Source organism: Eublepharis macularius, chromosome 3, assembly GCF_028583425.1.
Source record: "Eublepharis macularius isolate TG4126 chromosome 3, MPM_Emac_v1.0, whole genome shotgun sequence".
NCBI lineage: Eukaryota > Metazoa > Chordata > Lepidosauria > Squamata > Eublepharidae > Eublepharis > Eublepharis macularius.
This window is the reverse complement of record NC_072792.1, coordinates 181,101,260-181,123,727: the sequence shown is the minus strand read 5'-3', so window position 1 is coordinate 181,123,727 and position 22,468 is coordinate 181,101,260. Positions and strand designations below refer to the sequence as shown.

Below are 22,468 nucleotides of genomic sequence, written 5' to 3'. Positions count from 1 at the left end.
TAAAGAGCCCCAAGCGCCTCAATCTTTCCTCATAGGGAAAGTGTTCCAACCCTTTAATCATTTTAGTTGCCCTTCTCTGTACTTTTTCCAGTGCTATGATATCTTTTTTAAGGTGTGGCGACCAGAACTGTACACAGTACTCCAAATGAGGCCTCACCATCGATTTATACAGAGGCATTATGATACCGGCTGATTTGTTTTCAATCCCTTTCCTAATAACCCCTAGCATAGCATTAGCTTTTTTTATGGCAGTCGCACACTGTGCTGACGTTTTTAGTGAGTTATCTATCATGACTCCAAGATCTCTCTCTTGGTCAGTCTCCGCCAGTTCAGACCCCATCAACTTGTATTTATATTTTGGATTTTTGGTTCCAATGTGCATTACTTTGCACTTGGCTACATTGAACCTCATTTGCCACATGGATGCCCACTCTTCTAGCCTCGACAGATCCCTTTGGAGTGCCTCACAATCCTCTCTGGCTTTCACCACCCTGAACAATTTCGTGTCATCTGCAAATTTAGCCACTTCACTGCTTAATCCCAATTCCAAATCATTAATAAACAAGTTAAAAAGCATTGGACCCAATACCGACCCCTGTGGCACCCCACTGCTCACCACCCTCCACTGTGAGAAGTGCCCGTTTATACTCACTCTCTGTTTCCTATTAATTAGCCAGTTTTCGATCCACAAGAGGACTTGGCCCTTTATCCCATAGCTACTGAGCTTACTTAGGAGCCTTTGATGAGGAACTTTGTCAAAAGCTTTCTGGAAGTCAAGATAAACAATATCTATCGGGTCTCCCTTGTCCACTTGTTTGTTCACTCCCTCAAAGAACTCTAACAGATTGGTGAGACAAGATCTTCCCTTACAGAACCCATGCTGAGTTTTCCTCATCAGCTTTTGGTCATCAATGTGCCCACTAATTTTATTTTTGATAATAGTTTCCACCAACTTACCCAGTATTGACGTCAGGCTGACTGGCCTGTAATTTCCCGGATCTCCCCTGGAACCTTTTTTAAAGATGGGGACAACATTAGCTACCTTCCAGTCCTCAGGAACAGATGCAGAGTTTAATGACAGATTACATATTTTTGTGAGGAGATCTACAAGTTCACACTTGAGTTCTTTCAGAACTCTTGGATGTATGCCATCTGGGCCCGGTGATTTATCAGTTTTTAAATTATCTAGCAGTCGCATAACCTCCTCTCTCGTCACCTCAATGTGACTCAGGTCTTTCAAAACCCCTCCCAAAGTCAGTGCTTCCGGAGTGGGCATGCACTTCTTATCTTCCACAGTGAAGACAGAAGCAAAGAACGCATTCAGCTTCTCGGCCATTTCCCTATCACCCTTTAGTAATCCTTTTACGCCTTGGTCATCCAAGGGCCCCACGGCCTCCCTAGCTGGTTTCCTACTTCTAATATATTTAAAGAATTGTTTATTGTTTTTCTTTATGTTCTTTGCAATATGCTCCTCATATTCCCTTTTTGCCTGTCTGATCACAGACTTGCACTTTTTTTGCCACAGCTTATGCTCCTTTTTATCAACCTCACTCCGACTAGTTTTCCACTGCCTAAAAGAATCCTTTTTACCTTTTACAGCTTCTATTACATTGCTTGTTAACCATGCTGGCCTTTTCCTAAACCTATTTGTGCCTTTCCTAACCAGCGGTATATATTTAATTTGAGCTTCCAGGATTGTAGTTTTAAATAGTCTCCAAGATTCCCCAAGTGTTTTGACCTTTTTTACTTTCCCTTTCAGTTTCTTCTTCACGTACCCCCTCATCTCAGAAAAGTTACCCCTTTTGAAGTTAAACATGGCTGTGTTGGTCTTATTTGGCAATTTCCTATTTATACGTATGTTGTACTCAATAACATTATGGTCACTGTTCCCAAGTGGTGCAATCACATTTACATCTCTCACCAGGTCTTCAGCATTACTGAGGACCAAATCCAGGATCACCTCTCCCCTAGTAGGTTCTGTAACCATCTGTTCCATAGCACAGTCATTGAGACAGTCTAGAAACTCACTTTCTCTCCCCCGATTCGAACACCCATTGGCCCAGTCAATGTGTGGGTAGTTAAAATCACCCATTACAACACAGTTTTTTTGTTTAGCAGCCATCTTTAATCCTGTCATCATTTTATAATCCTCCTCTATTTTCTGATCTGGAGGGCGATAACAAACTCCCACAGTTAAGTTTCCATTTGGGCCCGTAATTTCAACCCATAGCATTTCCAGAAGCGAATCTAATTCAGTTACCTTCTCAATCTTACTGGAATGTATACCTTCTCTGACATATAGAGCCACCCCACCACCAACCCTTCCCTCCCTATCCTTCCGATATAATTTATATCCAGGAATCACCGTGTCCCACTGATTTTCCTCATCCCACCAAGTTTCTGATATGCCCACAATGTCTATGGATTCACCCAACACTAAACATTCCAGCTCCCCAATTTTACCTCGGACACTTCTAGCATTTGTATATAAACACCTGTAACTTCCCCGGCACACTTTGCCTCGAGACGTAGTTAGGTCATCTGCACTGTTTGTCTCCATCTCAGTTGACAACTCTAATCTATCTCCCTGTAGAAGTGTTATACCTAGCCCTTCATCTCTCTGAGATGAACCATCCTGAACCAGAGACACTTTATCTCTTGTCGGCTTTCCCCTAGCATTTAGTTTAAAAACTGCTCTGCCACCTTTTTGATTTTAAGTGCCAGCAGCCGGGTTCCTTCTCGGGACAAGTGGAGACCGTCTCTCTTGTACAGCTCCCGCTTGTCCCAAAAAGAATCCCAGTGCCTAACAAACTTGAACCCTTCCTCCCTACACCATCGTCTCATCCACGCATTGAGACTCCTGATCTGCGTTTGTCTCTCTGGCCCTGCGCGTGGAACAGGTAGCACTTCTGAGAAGGCTACCTTGGAGGTCCTGGCCTTGGGTCTCCTGCCTAACAGCCTAAATTTTTGTTCCAAGACCTCACGACTGCATTTCCCAACATCGTTGGTTCCAACATGGACCACGACCGCTGACTCTTCCCCAGCACTATCTACCAGCCTATCTATAACACGCGTAATGTCCGCTACCTTCGCACCAGGCAGGCAAGTCACCATACGGTCAGAACGCGGTTGTGCCACCCAGCTATCTACTTGTCTAAGGATCGAATCACCAACTACCAAGAGCCTCCCTCCCGCCCCACCCAGGGATGGTTCCTTGATGCGAAAGGAAACCTGCTCACCAACTGAAGAAGAGGTCCCTTCTGAGGGCATGTTCCCCTTATCCTCAGTACGGTGCCCTGATTCCACAAGATCCTCATTCTCCTTGACACCAAGAACGCTGCCATTTTTAGAGTAGGACACATCTATCCTGTCCCTGAGAATCTTGTCCTCGTGCCTATCTAACTGTCTCCGCTTCTCCAGGTCAGCCACCTTGGCCTCAAGGGTACGTACTCGTTCCCTGAGAACCAGGAGCTCCTTGCAGCGAGCACACATCCAGGACTTCTGACCAGAAGGCAGATAGTCATACATGTGACACTCAGTACAATACACTGGAAAGCCCCCAACCCCCTGCTGGCATTCTGACTTCATTAATCTGTTTTAGGAATAACACACTAAGAGGAAAGAAAACGGCTATGATCCCCCGGCTAAGAGCCACAGGCCAAGAGCCCTTTAGCTCTCGCCCTTCGGCTCGCGCCAAAGGCTCGCGCCCCTGCCCAGCAGTTGCCTTTTCAATGCAAAAGGTCACTTCCTGCTAAGCACAGGAGGTGAGCACAAAGGGGGTGTGTGGCTTGTACTCCAGCAACCCCCAGCAGCCTTACAAACACACTCACCCTCAAACACAATCAAGCCCAAACACACTCAGCCTCAAAACTACACTCAAATCAACACAAAACTACACACAAAAAGCCCCAAAGCTAGAGAGGACCACCCTTAGCTTCTCAGCTTAACCCACCACAGCCAAGAAAGGCAAAAAGCCCTTACCTCCTCTAGCAGCTGCAGACCATGTGCTCCTGAGCCCAGGTGACGTTGAATAAAACACACAAACTCATGAGACTGACTTTAATGACAGACCTTTGATTGTGCCAAGATCAATGTTGTCTACTGGCGGCAGCTCTCCAGAGGCCCCGTCTTTCAGATCTACTTGATGCTTTTGATGGGAGATGCTGCATCCAGTACAGATACTTTCCCATTGACCTATGATACATTTGTGGCTGCTGTAGTTTGTGCTGGTGAAACTTGGAACTAGGAGCCCCCAATTCTACCCTACCAGGCAACAAATACAAAAATCCTGAACTAAAAACAGCGGGTAGGGGAAGTAAACTTAAGGCTACATACCCAGCAAGCTTGGTTATAAATGCTTGTCTCAGTCACAGAGGGGATCCTAGTCAGTTGGGGGCTGCTGTAAGAATTTTCTCGGCCTCTTCGCAGTGTTCCCTGTTGGCTTGTTGAAGGGGCCAGGGTGTGGCTCAGTGCTGGCAGCAGTGGCTCAATTTTGGTGAGCAAAATTGTGTTCACCTTTGTAGTGTTGCTGGTCACACACGTTTGGATGCAAAAACACGATTAGTCAAAGGTTCCAAATCAATGCTATACTGGAGGAAGAGAACTGAGCGGGAGGTACAGCTGCTCCCCCCTGGGCCTGCTCAGTCTCGAGTTGTGGGTTTAGGACAGAGAATCTTTAGAAGTCTCTGAATTCTGCCTCTGCACTGGTGATCAGTATGATGTGCCAAGACCATGAAGAAGAATCCTCTTCCACAACTCAGAATCATGCCAGGACAAAGATGGCATGGTTGTTATTCTATAGTTGCTCTTTTCCAAGAGGACTGACCCATGAATGTGCGTGTGTGCGGTTAAGAGTGTCAGACTTGAACCGGAGAATTCCAGATTTTTGGAGAGATGCTGTAGCGCAGTGGTTAAGTGGTTGGGCTGTGACTCAACACTCTGCTGGTTCGACTCCCGCTACTGCCATGAGCTCAGTAGGTGGCCTTGGGTCAGCCCCTCCTCTCAGCCGCAGCTCCCCAGCTATATTATAGGGATAACACTAACTTGTTCACCGCTCTGGGTGAGGCACTTACTGTCAGGGCCTGCCGCCGCTGCCGCTGGGCGTGGCACTGGGCGGTCTGCTCCTGACATCATAGGGGGGCCAGGGATTCTGCAGGACCCTGCTCTGTGGAAGGAGGGGCGGTATACCTCACCCAGACTCCCTCTCAGTCCACTCGCTGGCCTGCTCAACCTGGCCTGCTTACCCTCTGCGTCCTCCATCTCCTCCTTCCAGAACTCTCCTCCAAGCCTCCACCCTTGCATCTTACTGCTCTCACTCCACATCATCACTCCTCACTCACACCCACCACCCCAGGGCTCTTCCCAGCCAGCTTTTATAGGGCTTCCTTCTACTGTCCCACCCCTCTTCCAGCCTGGTCTTGGGCTGCACCAAGCAGTTGCAGCTGGGGTAGCTGATCTGGCCCCACTGACCAGCACCAGCTGTGCCTTGTTCCCTGGCTGCCCAGCCTCCCTGCCTTGGCTGATTGCTGAAGGCCTGTCCAGCTGCAGTCCCCTGGCTAGTAACCCGGCCTCCCTGGCTGAGCTGATGGCTGAAGGTGGGTCCAGCTGCGGCTCCTTGGCTGGTTGCCCAGGGCTTCCTGCAGAGTGCCTCCAGTAGCCGCACCTGGAGTGGCTTGGCTTTTGGCAACTCCTGGGCCAGGCTACTATTTTCTAGCTGGGGCGTGGCTTTGGGTTGTTGGGGCTGCTGCTGCTTCTCCTCCTCAGGTAAGGTCTTTGGGTGGGTGACTGCTGGGCCCCCAATCCCTCTGCCCTTGCCCCCTTCTGCCTTGCTTAGTCCCCCTTCCCTCCTCAGGGGAGTGGAACTCGCTGGCTTCTCTCTGTCTCCCCCTGCCTCCTGAGGCCCTGGGCCTTTGCCCCTTGCCCCTGGCACCGGCAGGTTCTGGCTCCCCTTGCCCATGGGAAGGGTTGACCTGCTGTCCTCCGGCTGCCCCCTCTGCCTGCCAGTCAGACGGGTTGACCTGCTGTCAGCTGGCTGACCAGTTGACCTGCTGTCTGCTGGCTGACCAGTTGACCTGCTGGCTGCTGGCTGCCCCCTCTGTCTGTCCATCAGCCCGGGTGACCTGCTGTTCCCTCCTACCAAGTCTGGGGGCTGGGACACAGACCCCGGACACATACCTGTCTAGAACAGCGGTATACGAGCACAGTTATAATAAGATTTGGATACCTGGACTGCCATGGAAGCTTGCTGGGTGACCTTGAGGTGTTACCCATTCGGCATAGCAATCTTCAGTCCAGTTGAGGATAAAATGGAGGACAATGTAAGCAGTTTAGGGTTCTCACAAGGGAGAAGGGCGAAGTATAAGAAGTTAATCTATAATACATTTCATTTTTGGCCTGCCTTTCTGCCCAGAAGGGACCCAGAGCGGCTTACATTGGTAAGTCCCCTTTTCTCAATTTTATCCCCATAACAACCCTGTGAGGTAGTGGAAAAGAGCTACCTACCACAAGTTTTGTTAGTCTCGCGAGGTGCCACTGGACTCTTGCTCTTTTCCACAGCTACAGACAGTCTAACACGGCTGCCCAACTTGATCTGTGAGGTAAGTTAGGCCAAGTGTGTGATGGGCTAAGGTCATCCAGTGAGCTCGCATGGCAGAGCAGGGAATCAAACCTGGGTTGCCCAGATTCCAGTCCATCACTCTAGCCACTACACCACACTGGTCATCAGTAATAAAAGTATCCACATATCATAGGGTTGGAAGGGACCTCCAGGGTCATCTAGTCCAACCCCCTGCACAATGCAGGAACTTCACAGCTACCTCCTTCCACTGCTCTAGTGACCCCTGCTCCATCTTAACGTAGCCAGCTTGTGTGTGAACAGGTCCTGTTCAGATTCTCTGACCACAACATACATGCCTCAAGTGGCGTTTGTGAGGTTGAAATGAAGGCCAGAGTAACGGAAGGACATCCAGAGTTTTGCAGACCTCCCATGCAATAGTTGTAGAATCTGTTACTTGAGAAAATAATGACAAAAAGATCGAAATGAAATGCTTAATATGGATATGGGAACCACAGTTGCTTTTGGTTTGTTGGGGAGAGGCAGCATAGAGAAGGGGGTGTTTAGGATTTTTTCCTAAAATTTAGGAGATCCCAGTTTAAATCCCAACTCTGTCACAGATAGTTGCTGGCCTTTCACATTCAGTCTCACCTACCACTCCGGCTGCTTGTGAGCATAAAATGGAGGGGAGAAGAATGGTGTAAGCTGGTTTGTGTCCCCATTGGGGGGAGAGAGGCAAGGTACGATGCCATAAATGTTTTGCCTAGAATGTGCGTCATTTGCTGTTGCTTCCTCCCATATTGCTTCAGCTCTCTTGGCAGGAGGCGGAACTGCTCATTCAGTACTCAAAAGTACGGTTAAAAATTGCAAGCAATGCGGTTGGTGAGCAGGTGTGGGCCCCTCGGGATTCCATGGTGGTGTTACAGGAGAGGGTGGTTGTAGGGGATCTATTTACCAGTTCTAATCTTTGTTCAGCGTACCTATTTTTAAGACTGCTGAATTGCAACCGGTAACGAAGCTCAAGGTAATGCAGCCACCTGGACTAAACCGAGACCTAGGCTTCCTGTCTCATTACCAATGCCGATTTCTCCACACCCACCACCCCTCTGCATACCCCACTTTATCCAATCTTGCCTGCCACCGTCATTCGACGGCTATTATCATTTGGCTTCTGACTCACTAAGATACAAGGATAGATGGACTCACAATCTAGCTTTATCTGAAGTAGTGAGCTGTGACTCACAAAAACTCATACCCTACCACAAATGTTGTTAGTCTTATAGGTACTACTGGACTCGCTCTTTTCTACTTTTTCCAAGGACTGAAATCATAAATCTTGGTACCAATTGTCTGAAGAAGGGAGCTCTGACTCTCGAAAGCTTACACCCTGATAAATCTCGTTTGCCTCTAACGTGCCACTAGATTCAAATGCAGATGCAATTTGGATTTTTCAAATAAAATTTCTAGGCAATTAACTAATCTTTTTGCTAAATCTGGCTTTAAGGAAGATGGAGGTATAAGAAAGTTGTAGAGGTAAGCAGCAGAGTAAACCCCCCCCCCTTTTCCATGAATCAACTTCCCCATTTCTTAAGTGCCAACTTGCCCGTAGAGATTAAGAAACACATTGAGCAGAGATGTTTGCAGCCCTGACTTGTTTTCCTGCTCGGCCAAGGCTGGACTATGTAACGGGCAACATCGGGTTTTCCAAAAAACATTTATTGCAAAAAATCATACAAAGGTCTGAGATACAAAGACAACAAAATATAGAAGGCATCTGACATCTGCACCCCACTCATCTCCCCATATACTCTCTGCTCTTGCCCTACCGTCACCCAGCAAAAAGGACTGGCATGATGGCAAATTATTCCACTATGCTCGTTGGCATGCACGCCATCATGTTCCCAGGTGGCTGATTTAAGACTTTCATTTTTTGCATAGTCTTAATATTTTTGCAAGATGTCCCTTCGCCCTGGCTTGCTTGCAAACGCGAAGACTTGCAGATGCTACCGGATAGGTTAATCTCCCGGCAAGAAAGGTTCATGTGATACCCTGGGCGGGCAGGAGACCTCAAAGTCTCCTGATATTGGAGCTAGAGGACATTCAACAGCACGCATACAGTGCTTTGTGTATGGTCTGCGCTTTCAGTGAACACTTGTGACATCAGATAAGAGTCTGCCAACCAACATTTAAACAAGTGCTTCTACTGAGGTGCCATTTACTCTGTAGTGGTACCAGTTTTCCAAGGTAGTAAAGGGTCTTTCCTAACATTTCCTCCTTCACGAGTCTGTGGGATCTTCAACGTGCACACAATGTGCTTTGCCACTGAGCTATGACCCAACCCCCCCCCCCTGCTGCTTCCCCCATGTTCCCACAGAAACCCGGAGAAAGGGATGGAGTTTACCAGAATTTTTTTCTGGTTGAGTATTTTTAAGGGTGTGTGCCTCCATCCAACTTAAGAGCTGACAGATTTGGAAGGTCTTTTTGCTTGCAGCCATGTGTGTTCTATCGAATATCCGAAATGCGGGGTGAAGAAGCACAGAGGAATGCTAATAGTTACTCTACCCCCAGCAAAGCTGTTAAAAAGTTGGCAGGCGTGCTTCTCCAGCCATCCACTCTACCCCCTCCCCAGCTGACGATCCCACAATTCCAACCTGGTACCCGATGGTCTAAGGAAGTGCCCTTGGCATTTGTCCCTGGCAAGAATTCCCTCTCCACACTTGAAATAACTTGGAATGATAAAAGAACAGGCCGCTCCGATTGTAAGGAGAGTCTTCCTGCTCAAAAGTTCTAGGCCATGCCTTTGGGATCTAAATATACCCGCTTTGCAAACTCAGCCCATATAAAGTTCAGTGTTTTCTCTTTTACACTTCCTGGCCCAGGGAAGCTGCCACAGATGGTGCTACGAAGGAGAAGATGCATTCTAAAGTAGCATCGCTCCAGTGCTTTTGAGGGTGGAAAGCGCTTGGCACGCATCATCTGGTTGCAATCTTTAAACAGCCTTACAAGGTAGGTTAGAACCGTTACCCCCATATTGCAGCCTTGGGAGACGAGGCTCAGAATGGCCACTTTGGAGGAAAACTTGATCTCTTAGTTAACTTATGACCACTAGCAAGGCTAGCTGGGTGGGGGAGAGGGGTATGTGAAAACCAGCTGTGGAAATCGTGAAAGCAGGTAACATGGAGATGTTTCAGGGCGGATCCTCACCGATGTTCACATGCCTGCGCATTGCTGCCTTCACAGAAAGGTCAATTTAACAGCACAGGCAGATTTGTCAAGAATCTGGGAAGCAGGGTGAGGTCCTAAACGAGATGTCTGGGTTGGAGAGTACTGCCTGTCTTGCCTTAATCAAGCCGTATGGAAACTACAGAGCCTGACAGAATAGAGTTAATGGGTGTCTGTGGACAGACCTCCTAAGGGAGAAATGGTGCCTCAGAGGAAAAATGTGCGCTTCCAAAAAGCTGAGACACTAAGGAGTGTGACTCCCCAACTTACGCTCATATGGTTGGGCGATGTACAGTGGCAGCAAGATATCTGACATTTAAGTAGCATAAGCTTTAGAGAACCACAGCTCTCTTCATCACATGCATCTGAGCTGTGGTTCTCGAAAGCTTATGCTACAATAAAGTTGGTTAGACTTAAAGGTGCTACTGGACTCTTTACTATTTTGCAGCAACAGACTAACACGGCTAACTCCTCTGGATCTATGACATGTAAGTGGTTTTGTAGAGCAATGTGGCATAAAACTACAGCGTTCCCTTTACCCTTGTGTGTCCAGTGAAAGTATCTCCATGGATTTGAATGGGTATACAGTTTAGAGGGGGTGAAGATCTGATCTTTCCCTACAAATGAATTTATACATCTCTTTAAAGAGTGTGATCTCCCCCTTTTTACACTGCTACCCCTTTCACACCAAGATTTAAAAGGTTTCTCACTTTCTAAGGAACTGTCCCTTGCCAAGGTAACAATCTCATAACCCCTTCTTCCCTCCTCCTCCTCATGTATTTTGCACCATTTCGGTGGGGCTTTCAGCCTCAGGGATTCACAACAGCCTCAGGAACCACGTGCAAGCAAGATACGGTGTAAAGTATTTAAGATGACGGGCAGGGTCAAAATCCCTTGCAGTTGTTCAAGGGACTGCATCGCTGACCGACTGTCCACCCCCTTTGCTTCCAGCGAGGTAACGGCAGGGGCTAGAGTCGACTCTCTGTGGTCCTACATAGCACCAGTTAGTTCATACAGAAAACCCAACAACCCCCTCCCCGCCTCCCACCCAATCTGGCCACACGCTCGCAACTACAACTCGTCGCGCATTTTGTCCCCTTTGGGTCTCACTAGCCGGCCAATGAAGAGGATAGAATTGGTCTTATTGTCCTTGATGAGGAAGACGAATGGGTGATCGGCGTAGAAGAGCTTGGGGTTCTTCATTTCTTCCCGGGAGTAGATGTCACCCTCGTAGGGGTTTCCCTCTGTGTCCCACTCCAGGGCTGCCGCATGGAAGACATTGGCGAGGTAGAGATCCTTCTTGCCCGAAATCTTGGACAGATCAGCCTTCTTCTTGTCAATGGCTTCGGTTAAGCCGAGCTCAGCCAAGTGTTTCTGGAAGTGAGGAACAGACGTGGTGAGATACCAGAAAGTAGCATTGTTTTAGCACTGCAAGACATTCTGTGACATCACAGTGAGTTGTCCAATGGCTGAATAGTGCTCCCAGCAATTAAACGGTATCTAAAGCTCTAATGAGTCAGTGGCAGAAGGGTTATGAGGTCACAGAAAGTGCTTGACACTCCACTTTATGATTGGTTGAACTTGCTCTGATGTCAAGGAATGTGTTCAAGTGTAACTGCAAGAAAGTAAGGCAGCTGAAGGAAAGGGGGCTGTGGCTGGGAAATGGGAACACAACTGGGAGACAGCATGGGAGATTCGCAATTGGGGAGGGATTACTGGGGAAAACTCATGGGACTATGAGGCAGTACAAAAACAGGCAACGCTAGGTGGTCAAAGAAGACAAAGGTTATATGATGGCTCAGGCATAGAAGTGGGATGGAGTAGGCAGAGGGCTGGCAAAAGCAAGTCTGGGGAACCGCTTGTGAGGATCTATAGACTGAAGGACCATTATAGAGGGGAACTCGACGTTGAAGACAAGAATCCACAAAAAATTCCTTTTTCATTCTTTCCTCCTCCTGTGCTCTGTTAGTTTCCCCCGTTACCCTTGAGAACATTCTGTGATGTCACAACAAGTTCAGCCAATGGTATAGTAGAGCTTCAGGCACATCACATGACCTCGTAACAACGGAGACACTGGTTTGTTAGGAATGCCAAAATTCAAATACCAAATCTCCGACTGCAGGTCTTTAGCCTTAATTTAATGTCTAGAGGCCAAAGAATACACTTAAGGAAGACCACGTGAGAAACTGTCTATTGGCTTGGAAATGTGGGTGGCCAAGATTGCCACGTGAGAAGTCAAGCAGTGGAATGGAACCTTCTGAAGTGAACCATCGAGATACTTACATGGAGGTCGTGGCTGACTTCCAGGCTGACCTTGGGCAGGGAGATGGCCACCGACCTCGTCTTCAGCTTGCCCATCCAGGTCTTCAGGTGCTCCTTGGTCAGCATCTTCTCCACTCGCTCCAGAGGCTCCACGTGGTTTGGCAAGATGATGATCATGCTGGACAGCTTGTGGGCCAGGGGCATTTCCACAATCTGGAGGTTCTCCGCCTCATCGTTGAAATATGGGTACAAGCCTTTAAAAGAAATGCATTTGCTACATAAATGTCTCCATGAAGCTAGACTAGACTACTGCAGCATGCTGTGTGTGGGGCTGCCCTTGAAGGCTGTCAGGAGGCAACTCTGAGTACAAAGTGCCGTAACCACAGTGTTGACTGGAATGGGCTCTAGGGACTATATAATTCCAGTTTCATCTGCACTGGCTGTCAAATTGCTTCTGGGCCCAATTCAAGGTGTTAATACTGACCTTGAAAGACCTATATGGTTTGGGGCCAGCATACCTCAAGGACCGCCTTCTCCCATATGAACCTACCCAACCACTCTGATCATCTCAGAGGCTTTGAACCAGATGCCCCCAACCATGCTAGACATGTGGCAATCCATGAAAGGGCCTTTTTGATCATGGTGCCCAAGCTTTGGACTTCCCTTCCCAGGGAGATTTTGCCTCCCTCCCTCTATCATTGTCTTCCACCAGCCGGGGAAGACTTTTTTTTTCATTTGGCACCCCCCAGGAAACTCGCATTGGTTGTGTTTATATGTTTTATAGTTCTCAACTGGCCAAGCTTCAACTTCTTCTGTGGCACCTTCCCCCCGCCCTGATATTAATGTGATGTAGAAGAGATGCCGATTTCCCCAATTCATAGATTGCAGAATTTAACCCGCTTGTTGCAGAATTTGGTTTTTTCATACAAAAGATTAACAGAAACAGCAAAACGGGGTGTGAAGGAGGAGATGCTGAAAACCAAAGTCGGGGTTGGAGCTCTGAGCTAGGAGCTCTTCTGCCACCCTTTCCTGTTCATCGCTGTCTCTGTTTGGGGCTCCCAGACTAAGGGATGGATTCTGTAGCTCCATTCGACTAAGACGGGGCTCTGCTCTGGCATTAGCAATCTGGCTACTGAAGACGGGCAGAGGTTTGTGGAAATTCTGGGAGTGCGGACCTTCTCTTTGCTGGAAGTTCTCCCTGCACCAAGAGTGGACACCCAGGAATAAACGTGCCTCCTTTTTCGGTTCCCTTACCTGTGCGATGCATCATTGGAACGCCCACGGTGAAGGAACGGGTCACCATAAAGCCACGGTTGTCCACCATCTTGTGATGGAACCTCTCATCCCAGTGAGCTGCAAGCAGAGAAGAGGCATAAGGGAAGACCAGTTAATAGCAGGAAGGTTGTCCTGTCACGCATCCCCCACTCAAACAACCAAGCATTTAAGACACAGCATAACAGATGCAAAATCTGTCTATCCACCACATTCCTAGATGTGTTTTCAAACTGGGCCTTTGAAGAAGCCAAATCCCAGAAGCAAACAATGTGCCAGAAATGTATTTATTAATTCAGAGGTTTCTCTCCTTCCTTTCCCCCCGTTGCTGGGGATTGCATAGGAGGCTGGATCTCCCATTTATTATTATTTTGCACTGATGAAAACTAGGCGCACCATGTATATTTGGCTGATCCAGTACGGGGAGAACGAGTCTATCCATGCTGAGGAGATGGAAAAGTTAAATAGACCATCCGTGTTCAGCAGCAGCAGATCAATTGATCTCCTGACTACAGCGATCAGTTGGAGATGGACTGGATGGCATCTACATGTCTGCTGGACTCCGTCCCCTCCCCAAACACATCCCCAAAATCTCCAGGAAGGTTCCAACCCGGAGTTGGCAGCCTTAGGTCTGAATAGTAAAGCACACAGCTGAACAACTATTTTTCATGACTTAGATATGGATGCAACCTACAATCACGTTAGTCTTTTTTGCAGCTGCGCCACACTGCTGGCTCATGTTCGGCTTGTGACAGACCAAAGTCACATATACTGCTGGCCAGGGCTTTTTTTCTGGGAAAAGAGGTGGTGGAACTCAGTGGGTTGCCCTTGGAGAAAATGGCCACATGGCTGGTGGCCCCACCCCCTGATCTCCAGACAGAGGGGAGTTTAGATTGCCCTCCGCGCCGCTCAGCTGCGCGGAGGGCAATCTAAACTCCCCTCTGTCTGGAGATCAGGGGGCAGGGCCACGAGCCATGTGACCATTTTCAAGAGGTTCCGGAACTCCGTTCCACTGCATTCCCCCTGAAAAAAAGCCCTGCTGCTGGCAATTTAGGCATCCCTCCCAGAAGCCTAATTCCGCCCATCAGGTTCCACTCACGTTTGAAGAACATGGCGTTGACGATCAAGGCTCCATCCGTCTTGTCCACATCCTTGGTGACCTCGGGCAGTTTGCCGTCGGTGGTTTGAGCTGCCCACTCGTTGATGGACTTTAGGGCGCTCCGCTTGTCCCGGAAGTTGATCTTGGAGTGGTCGTAGTTGTAGTGCTTCTTGCTGCTCTTCAGAAAGTCGTCGGTGAAGCTGATGGAGCTGGGGCCGTAGAGGCGGTTGCCGATCTTCCAGGTGACGTTGCGGGCCGTGGAGTTGCTCACGTCGCTCAGGAGCTCGGACAGGCCGCTGTGCACGTAGTCGTCGTTTAGCTTGTCGGCACTGAGCAGTGCCTTGGCTTGCGAGGCCGTGGTGGCCTTGCCACCAAGGGACACGAGGCCAAGGGAAGAAGCCACCACCACCGGAGACAGGAGGATGTTCTCCATGTTCTTGTCCTTTGCCATCACCTGGTAGAGGCTGAAGGCCAAGTTGGCGCTACGGTCGGCAAGGGCCGTTGCCTTATCGCTCAGTTTCTTTTCGGAGGGCACGGCGCTGGCGAGAGCGCCGAGTGCGAGGAGCGTGATCATCCACATGGCTTCTGTTGGACTGGGGGACAACCTGAGCCTGCAAAGAAGAAAAAGCATGTGGTCAAGCAGGACTGGAAACACTCCACCGTTGTTGTTGTTGAAGTAAAGGGCAGGCTATGTGTTGCGTGGGCAGAGAAAACTGGAACGTGTCTACAAAGAGACACGTTGGAAGAAAGCCAGCATGGCTTAACAGAGCTAGTTTCAATGCAATGCTGGTAAGGGAGAAGCCCTTGCACTTTGGGGTTTTCTGCTCACGTGGCATCTTACTGCAACCTGTGCCGAACAGCTATGTGGCTCAGGCACTATATGAGCACAAAGCTCCATGGACAATCACGGACCGAACCTGGAATTTTCAGCATGCAAGGCAGGTATTCCTCCACCGAGCCACGGCCGTGATCCTTATATTCTGAGTGATTGCATTCGCTGCAAGGCCAACGCTGAGCTACTGATCTCTTGCAGTTACTTTGGACAAGCCAGGCTGCAGTTCCTGATATGGCCCCAAGAGGGAGCTCTTGGATTCCTTGAAAGCTGTGAGTTTTTAATCCATTTTCTTCCAACTGTTAAAGCAAGGCTGAACTTTCCCCCCTTTCTGAACTGAAATTGGAAGCAGGACTTGACTCTGGCACTCAAACAGATAGCAGGAAAAAGAGTTATCCCTCCTCAAGGAAGCACACTGCCTGTGTTTCTACATGCACCATTGGGTCGGATCCTCCCAAAGTTTCTGCAGGTGAGAAGAGACCCCTTTTGATGCCCAAAAAGAATATGGGGGTAAATATGTGAGTAAAAAAAAAAACATACAGGACAGGGTTTCAGTGCAGAATCAGACAGGATTATCCTTCCCTCCTCTTGTCCCAGTGGAAAAGCTGGCAAGATCCAGCCCATTGTTCTGAACTGACGCATGCAGAGACACAACAGGCAACCTCCAAAGCAGGAGCAATTCAATGAGCTGATCACATCCAGCATCTACAGACAAACCTTCCTGTCTTGAGTAAGCCAAATGGTAAGAGGGTAGATCAGGGCAGAGTTGCAGCAGGCAACCTCCTTCCGGGCAGGGTGCTTTGGGCTCATGGGAAATTTTAATTGTTTAACTAATTCCCTTGCACAGGCAGAGAGAAAACTGTGTCACAATTGTAAATCCACATTAATTCTTTAGGAAATCACACCTTGGCCGAAGTTGTGCTTAACTTCTAAATGAATGGGGCTGGGTCCCAGTCCGGTGGCTTGGGCAATCTAGTCTTATTTCATACAACTCGTGCATGAATTTCTGCCCTTGAAATTTCTGGTTCCAGGCCCCTGGCAGTAGCCCCTGGCAGTAGCTAGCCTTCAGCTAAAAGATCCCATTTCATAAAACACAGCTGAAGTACCTTGGACTTCTCACTTTTTGACTGTGCATTTCTTTCTTGTCAGTTGCATGCTCCGAGCAGGGCACTGCTGTTGCCCCTCTGATCATTTCTCCATTCAAAACATGAGCCAGTTAGCTGCCAATCAGGAGTACAAAACACTGCCCTTGTGGAACCCCAACGCTGACCCCGGGCAACGCTATTAATCTGTCCCAATTAAACGTCCTGCCGGCTGCATTCCCTTGCTCTCCAGTGCATTGTTCTTCTATGATGCCATCTGGGCAGCAGCCAAGATCTCAAGCAGTGGCATTTTAGGGCACCAAGCCAAGGGCAGAGCCGGAGAGAGGCTCCCTGCAAAGAGCAGAAAGCAGCAGAGAAAAAAGCCAAGCAGGCGGAAAGAGTCTGAAGTGGTGCAACGCGCATTCCACAGGCAAAGCAAGCACAGCCACGCAGGCAGCCACAGCAAAAAACGGTCTGCAATTATGCCCAGAAAATTACATGGCCTCGACTTTGGGGTTAATTTATAGTTTCATAATAACACCAGTACTTAAGTCTTTTGTAGGAGATGGAGGGACAGGGTGTGTGATTTGAAAAAGCAGATTTTTTTAAAGGAATTTTCTGTGTAAAAAAAAAGGATGGGAGATTTCCCACAACTTTACTGTTGTGCAGTAGGAATGTATATCTATATTTTGATGCACTCCCTTTTTTCTGGACCTCATTTTCATCTGTGCTATGCAATATAATGCAACAGCCCTATATTTTGGAATGCAAGTCCCTCTGCTCTTTCTTTGTAACTCCCCTCATTTATGTGTGTGGCCGGAGAGACGCGAGTTCGAATCCTCTGTCTGCCATGAAGCTCAACCCTGGGACATCCTACAGGGTTGTTGTAACATTCAACAACCTACCCTTTTTAGAGGAAGGGCGAAATAAAAATAGACTTAATAGACAGCTTCACCTATCAGCAGAGGGAAATGTTTCAGGCATCTGGGAAAACGGGCTTCGGCTCACTGATACGATCAACATACTGATTTTTTCCATACTGATTTTTTTTTGCCACAAAGCGCATTTCCAAAGCAGCTACAGTGTCTCTCCCCCACCCACCTCTTATCCCACAGTTACATTTTCCAATGCCCTATGAATTTCTCCTACAGCTACAAATCCCAGATGGGAAACCTCCCATGCCAGCTTTAAAAGTACGGTAGGCTTCTATAAAAAGAAAATCAACCTCAAGAAGATGCAAATTTAGATTCAATGAATAACATCCAGCAATGGCGCTGTCTGTTTGACTAGCTTGCTGGAACGTCGTCGTTGCAAGCTTTCCAGAAAAAGCCAAGGGCCACCAGCGGAGGGAACTGTAAGGGTTGCATTCATAGAGGATGGGTCTAGCCAGCAGCTACCAGAATGTACATGGAATCTGCATGTACAGAGGCAGTGTGCCTCCAAATGCCAGAATTGGGTAGAGGAGGCCTCTACCCAGTTCTGAGTTTCATGGAAGTATTTAGTGGTAACCGTTGAAAAGAGGATGCTAGACTAGGCAGACACTTGCTCTGACCTAGCAAGCCAATTGTCCACTTCTTGGTAGGATTAAAACAAACTAGTTGCTGATCCAAGGACAAATAGACATCCTTTGGAAGTTGCAAGGACTGAACTGTCACTTCTGCTCTGGAGAAAGAGGGTAAGGCAGGGTAAAAATACTTTAACGATTAATAAAAGATGGGTCTAGCCATGAATCATGACCCTGCCTCAAAAATGTTGGCTAAGAAGAACCTTGAACCTCTGGTCCGAATGGGCAGGAGCCTATCATGCAAACCCACTTTATGGGCCTCCGGTCCCTGGCCAATTATTTAGGCTTTATTATCCCTGATCCATCTCAGAATGCAGAATTGTGACAGATGTGTAAGGGGGGGTTTGTTTTTTAAATTCTTTTTTTTTTTAATAAAGATACCTTGAAACTTTTTCTTAGTGTGGTCAACGTTTCCCTTTTTCATTCTGAAAGAAAACAAGATAGGTAAATAGTTCTCTTGAGAACTGTAGAGGTTTTTCTAGAACAGAACAACAGGAATTCTTAAGAACTGCAACCATGTATTATAAATCCTGGGGGCAGGAACGAAAGAACTGCTGTCTAGATGGGAGATGACGGGGACTTTTTATTTTAAATGGTGGGGGAAATAAACTGTTCCTTCAACTGGGAACTCGCACAACTTCAACCACAGACTAACCGGGCAACCTCTGGAATCTCCCAAACTTGGAGCGGAAATGGGGGTCAAGTTTTCTGCAAGCCAAATGCTAGCTAGCATCCTCCGACAGCCCCTCTGCAAACGTGGCACAATGATGTCACAGCAAGATGGGGGCGGGCCATCTAAGGAAGTAGGCGTGGTCACCATGGAACTCCCCAGACTGTCGGATTTGGGAGAAGCAATTCCTGATCTTTGCCTCCAGAAGTCCTGACTTTAGGATTGCCGAAAGTGGGAAATAGTAACAGGATTGGTAGATTTAATCCGCCTTCTAAGTATCATTTTTAAATCCTGGCACGCAGTTTAAGCCATGCAATTGTTAAAGCTCCGTGCATTTGAGCTTTTACATGCAAATTCCATCTTCCCATTTCGCCAACATTCCCCTCTTAAGGCAGGCATCATTCCAACTATCTGAGCAACCTAAGTTTTCCCAAATGAATGAATGGGCTAGAAAAATGTATGCAAATGCACAGCATGCTAAATCCCTTTGGTTGCAACGCCCCCCCCCGCGCCACACAAGAAGGACCTGTGCTGAGATAAGCTCGAGACACAAACCGCTCTTTGTGCCAACAAGGGCTAGCTTATGGGAGAGTCAGAAGGCCAATCAAGGCCCAAAACAATCCATCGGAGAGCTTCGTTTAAGGAACCGAATTCCATGATCTGCATAAATATCGCTCATTCTTCATTTTTGCAGGACTTCAATTACAAAGTCTGAGGATTCATGCAATTTAGGTTATTTGGGTAGACAGGCAAACCTCTCCCCCCCCCACCCCCAACAAAAAGCCCAGTAGGAGGGACAGGGGTAGATGCACGAATGTGAAACTCTCAAGTCCCCTTTTAAACCCCTTTTTTGTTTTGTTTCCAAGCCTGTCTCTGACATTACCTCATCATCGTTTTTTTCTACTCCATCATGAGAGCTAGAAACTTGCTTTCTCCCTTTAAGACAAAAGCCCAAGTTCAGGGGATGCCTGTATCCTGACCTAGGGCCTCCCATTTTGCTCTTGAAATGGGCACGTGGCATTTCTCAGCCTACCCAGATCCGAACCTCAAATGTCAAACAAGGGCAAAGCAAGGGCTACCAAACCACAGCTGGATCTTACTCGAGATGAAGAAGAAATGAAACCCTTTTCCCCACCTCCCTCCCAGCGCAGCCCATTTCTGATCTGGTCTCTGATGGTGCCTTTGAAAGCTGATCCCCATAGCAAGGGATCCCTCGGCTCCCAGGGTGAAAAGGGAGGCTGAGTTTGCAGTTGAAAGAGGCCTCAGGGGCTGATTCGCATATTTTTCCAGTGGATCTGGGGAAACCGGGGCCAGATTGCAACTCTAGAACTTTCTCCTTCTCTCAGCCTCTTAGAACTATTTAAGAAAGGGGCGCCTCCAAGATCCCCCAGCCTAAATATCACTTTAGCATATAATAAACTGAGCCTTTTATGCAAAGTTCTTAACCACAGTGCCTGGACATGCCCTGACACTCCGTTCCCTCCCCCAGCTGCACGGGGGTGGAAAGCCAGGAGCTGGCCCCCTCCAGCCACGTGTCCCAAAAAAAGTTTCCAGCCGTCAGAAGCCGCCTGGAGGGAAACGGATCCCGCTGGATCTTCCTGGCACAGCATTTTCTGACGCCAAGGCCCAGGAATAGCCCTCGGGAGGCGAGGCCTGAGCTCCGAGAGAGCCCCAAGGTCCTTCCGTGCATCCGCTCCCCAGACAGAGCCAAGTCCCAGGAGGGAGATCGGCAAAGACGCGCCCTCGGGGGCGCACGGAGAAGCCTCCAAAGCGCGCCACCATGGCGCAAAGCACCTCGCGCGGAAGGGGGGGTACACTTGATGGGGGGGCACACCAGACTCTTGCTCCCTCCCCATTAGATTGCATTTAGTTCCTTTCAAAGGATGCCGGAGAGAGGGGGGAGGAAGGACAAGCGTTCCTCTCCAAATAAGGAGCCGCCTCGGGGCGCACCGCGCGCTAGGACGCACAGCGCAATCCGACGCAGAGCTACACCGGTCTAAATCCATTGCAACCAATGGGCTTAGACTGGAGTAAATCTGCGTGGGACTGCACGGGCAGTTCGGTGCAATTCTGGGAGGTAAGAATTAATGGACAGATGTGGGGGAGCACCCTTTTCAGATTGTTCTCTGTCCTCTATCCAAGACCCTCGCTATAAGTCTGGCCCCTTTCCCCCCCATCGCGCAACTAGAGCGGGGAGCTCCGGTCTGCATAGGGAGAAGCGCAAAGCCAAGAGCCGCTCGCCTTTGCTCCGGGTGCACTAATCCGGGGTAATAACCCCCGTCCCGCGACACCCCGGTCTCCCCCCCCCATCAGCTCTCCGGCTGCCAGCGGAAAGCGCCGAGCCAAAGGGCCCCCCTTCTCCAGCGCAAGGCCGCCTCGCCCGCTCGCTTCCAGCCGGAACGGGCCCGCTGGATCTGCGCCACCGAACCGGCCTTCGGGCCTCTCCGACCGGCGATGCCCATCTGCGCCCCTGCTCCGAAGGAAGCCCCACGGAGCTGGAAGGGGTCTACTCCCGTGCAACGGCTCGCCCGCCCGGTCCTCACCTCGACAGATGCGGGGCGCGCTGCGAGAGGCTGGGGCCGGGATTTGGGTCTGGGGGCGTCCTGCCTGCAGCTGCTTCCCCTGCCACCGGCTGCCCTTTCTGCAAAGCCCCGGCCCGCGGGAGGGGCCTATATAGAGCAGCCGGAGAAACTTCTGGAAAGTTGGAAAAAAACTTCTCCGGAGGCGTCGCTCAGTGCGAGGCTCCCACCCGAGAGGCTCCGCCGCAGCCCGCCTCCCGCCGGCCGCCGCGCAGGGTCCTGCCGCCTCTCGGGTTCCTCGGGCACGCCGAACGCTTGCCAAGGGGCGGGAGGCCGGGCCGGGGGCCGCTTCAAGGCCGCCTCGATTGGCAGGGCAGGCGCTTTCGAGGGCCCAGCTCCTTTCAACGCGTACCCGCTGGGGATCTGGTTGGTCTCTAAGGTGCCACTGGACTCGAATCTTGATCCACCCTGGAAATCTGGTTGGTCTCTAAGGTGCAACTGGACTCAAATCTTGCCTTTGCAAGGACTCTTTCTGGAGTCCTCGCTAGGCCTTGAAGCAATTCAAAGAAGTTTCTTGCTGAACCAAAAAGAAAAGTGCTTTCTAAGATGGGGAAAGTAAAGTTTTTTTCTTCTCCTATAATCATTATAGTTGTGTGCTGTGGACCCCAGGATTTTCCCAGAAAGGGATGGAGCAGAAATGGTTTTGCCACTCTCTTCCTCTGCATAGCAGCCCTGGTTATAACAACAACGTTTGATTTATATCCCGCCCTTCAGGACAACTCAGTGCCCACTCAGAGAGGTTTACAAAGTGTGTTATTATTATCCCCACAACAATAATCACCCTGTGAAGTGAGTGGGGCTGAGAGAGCTCTGAGAGAGCTGTGACTGACCCAAAGTCACCCGGCTGGCTTCAAGTGGAGGAGCGAGGAATCAAAACTGGCTCTCCAGAATAGAGTCCTGCCGCTCTTAACTGCTACACCAAACTGTTTCTCTCTTGGTCGTCTCCCATCTGAGTACTGACCCTGCTTAGCTTCCAAGATGGGGCTAGCCTGGGCTGTCCAGGTTGGGACTACGAATTTTTAACTTCCCAGTAAATTGAGAACATCCCCTAGTGTCCCTTCCTCACTGGGAGACCTCCTGAGGACACCTGTTTTTTGGCCACTGTGTGACGCAGAGTGTTGGACTGGATGGGCCATTGGCCTGATCCAACATGGCTTCTCTTATGTTCTTATGTTCGTTACCTTCCTCTGTGTAGCAACCCTGGAGTTCTTGGGGGTCTCCTATCCAAGTACTAACCAGGGCTGACCCTGATTAGCTTCCATGCTCTAGCAAGATTGGGTTGTTCGGGGCTCTTCTGGCTGCTGCCCCACAGTCCGGCAACAGAATGCTCCAA

General features: G+C 49.2%; 1 protein-coding gene across 2 annotated transcripts; it reads right to left on the bottom strand.

The window, feature by feature from the left end:
* Window positions 1–8,250: 8,250 nt before the first annotated feature.
* On the bottom strand, window positions 8,251–21,246 carry SERPINH1 (serpin family H member 1). 2 transcript variants are annotated; one of them, XM_054974351.1, is made up of 6 exons: window positions 21,100–21,188; window positions 18,268–18,311; window positions 14,409–15,019; window positions 13,292–13,390; window positions 12,059–12,291; window positions 8,251–11,149 (listed from the first exon to the last, which is right to left on the bottom strand). In XM_054974351.1, exons 3-6 carry the CDS (start codon window positions 14,986–14,988, stop codon window positions 10,847–10,849), a joined length of 1,215 nt encoding a protein of 404 aa, XP_054830326.1. In that variant the 5' UTR covers window positions 14,989–15,019; window positions 18,268–18,311; window positions 21,100–21,188; the 3' UTR covers window positions 8,251–10,846. The 2 variants fall into 2 exon arrangements, with proteins under 2 accessions (XP_054830326.1, XP_054830327.1); XM_054974352.1 differs by lacking the exon at window positions 18,268–18,311 and having other exon boundaries at window positions 21,100–21,246.
* Window positions 21,247–22,468: the final 1,222 nt, after the last annotated feature.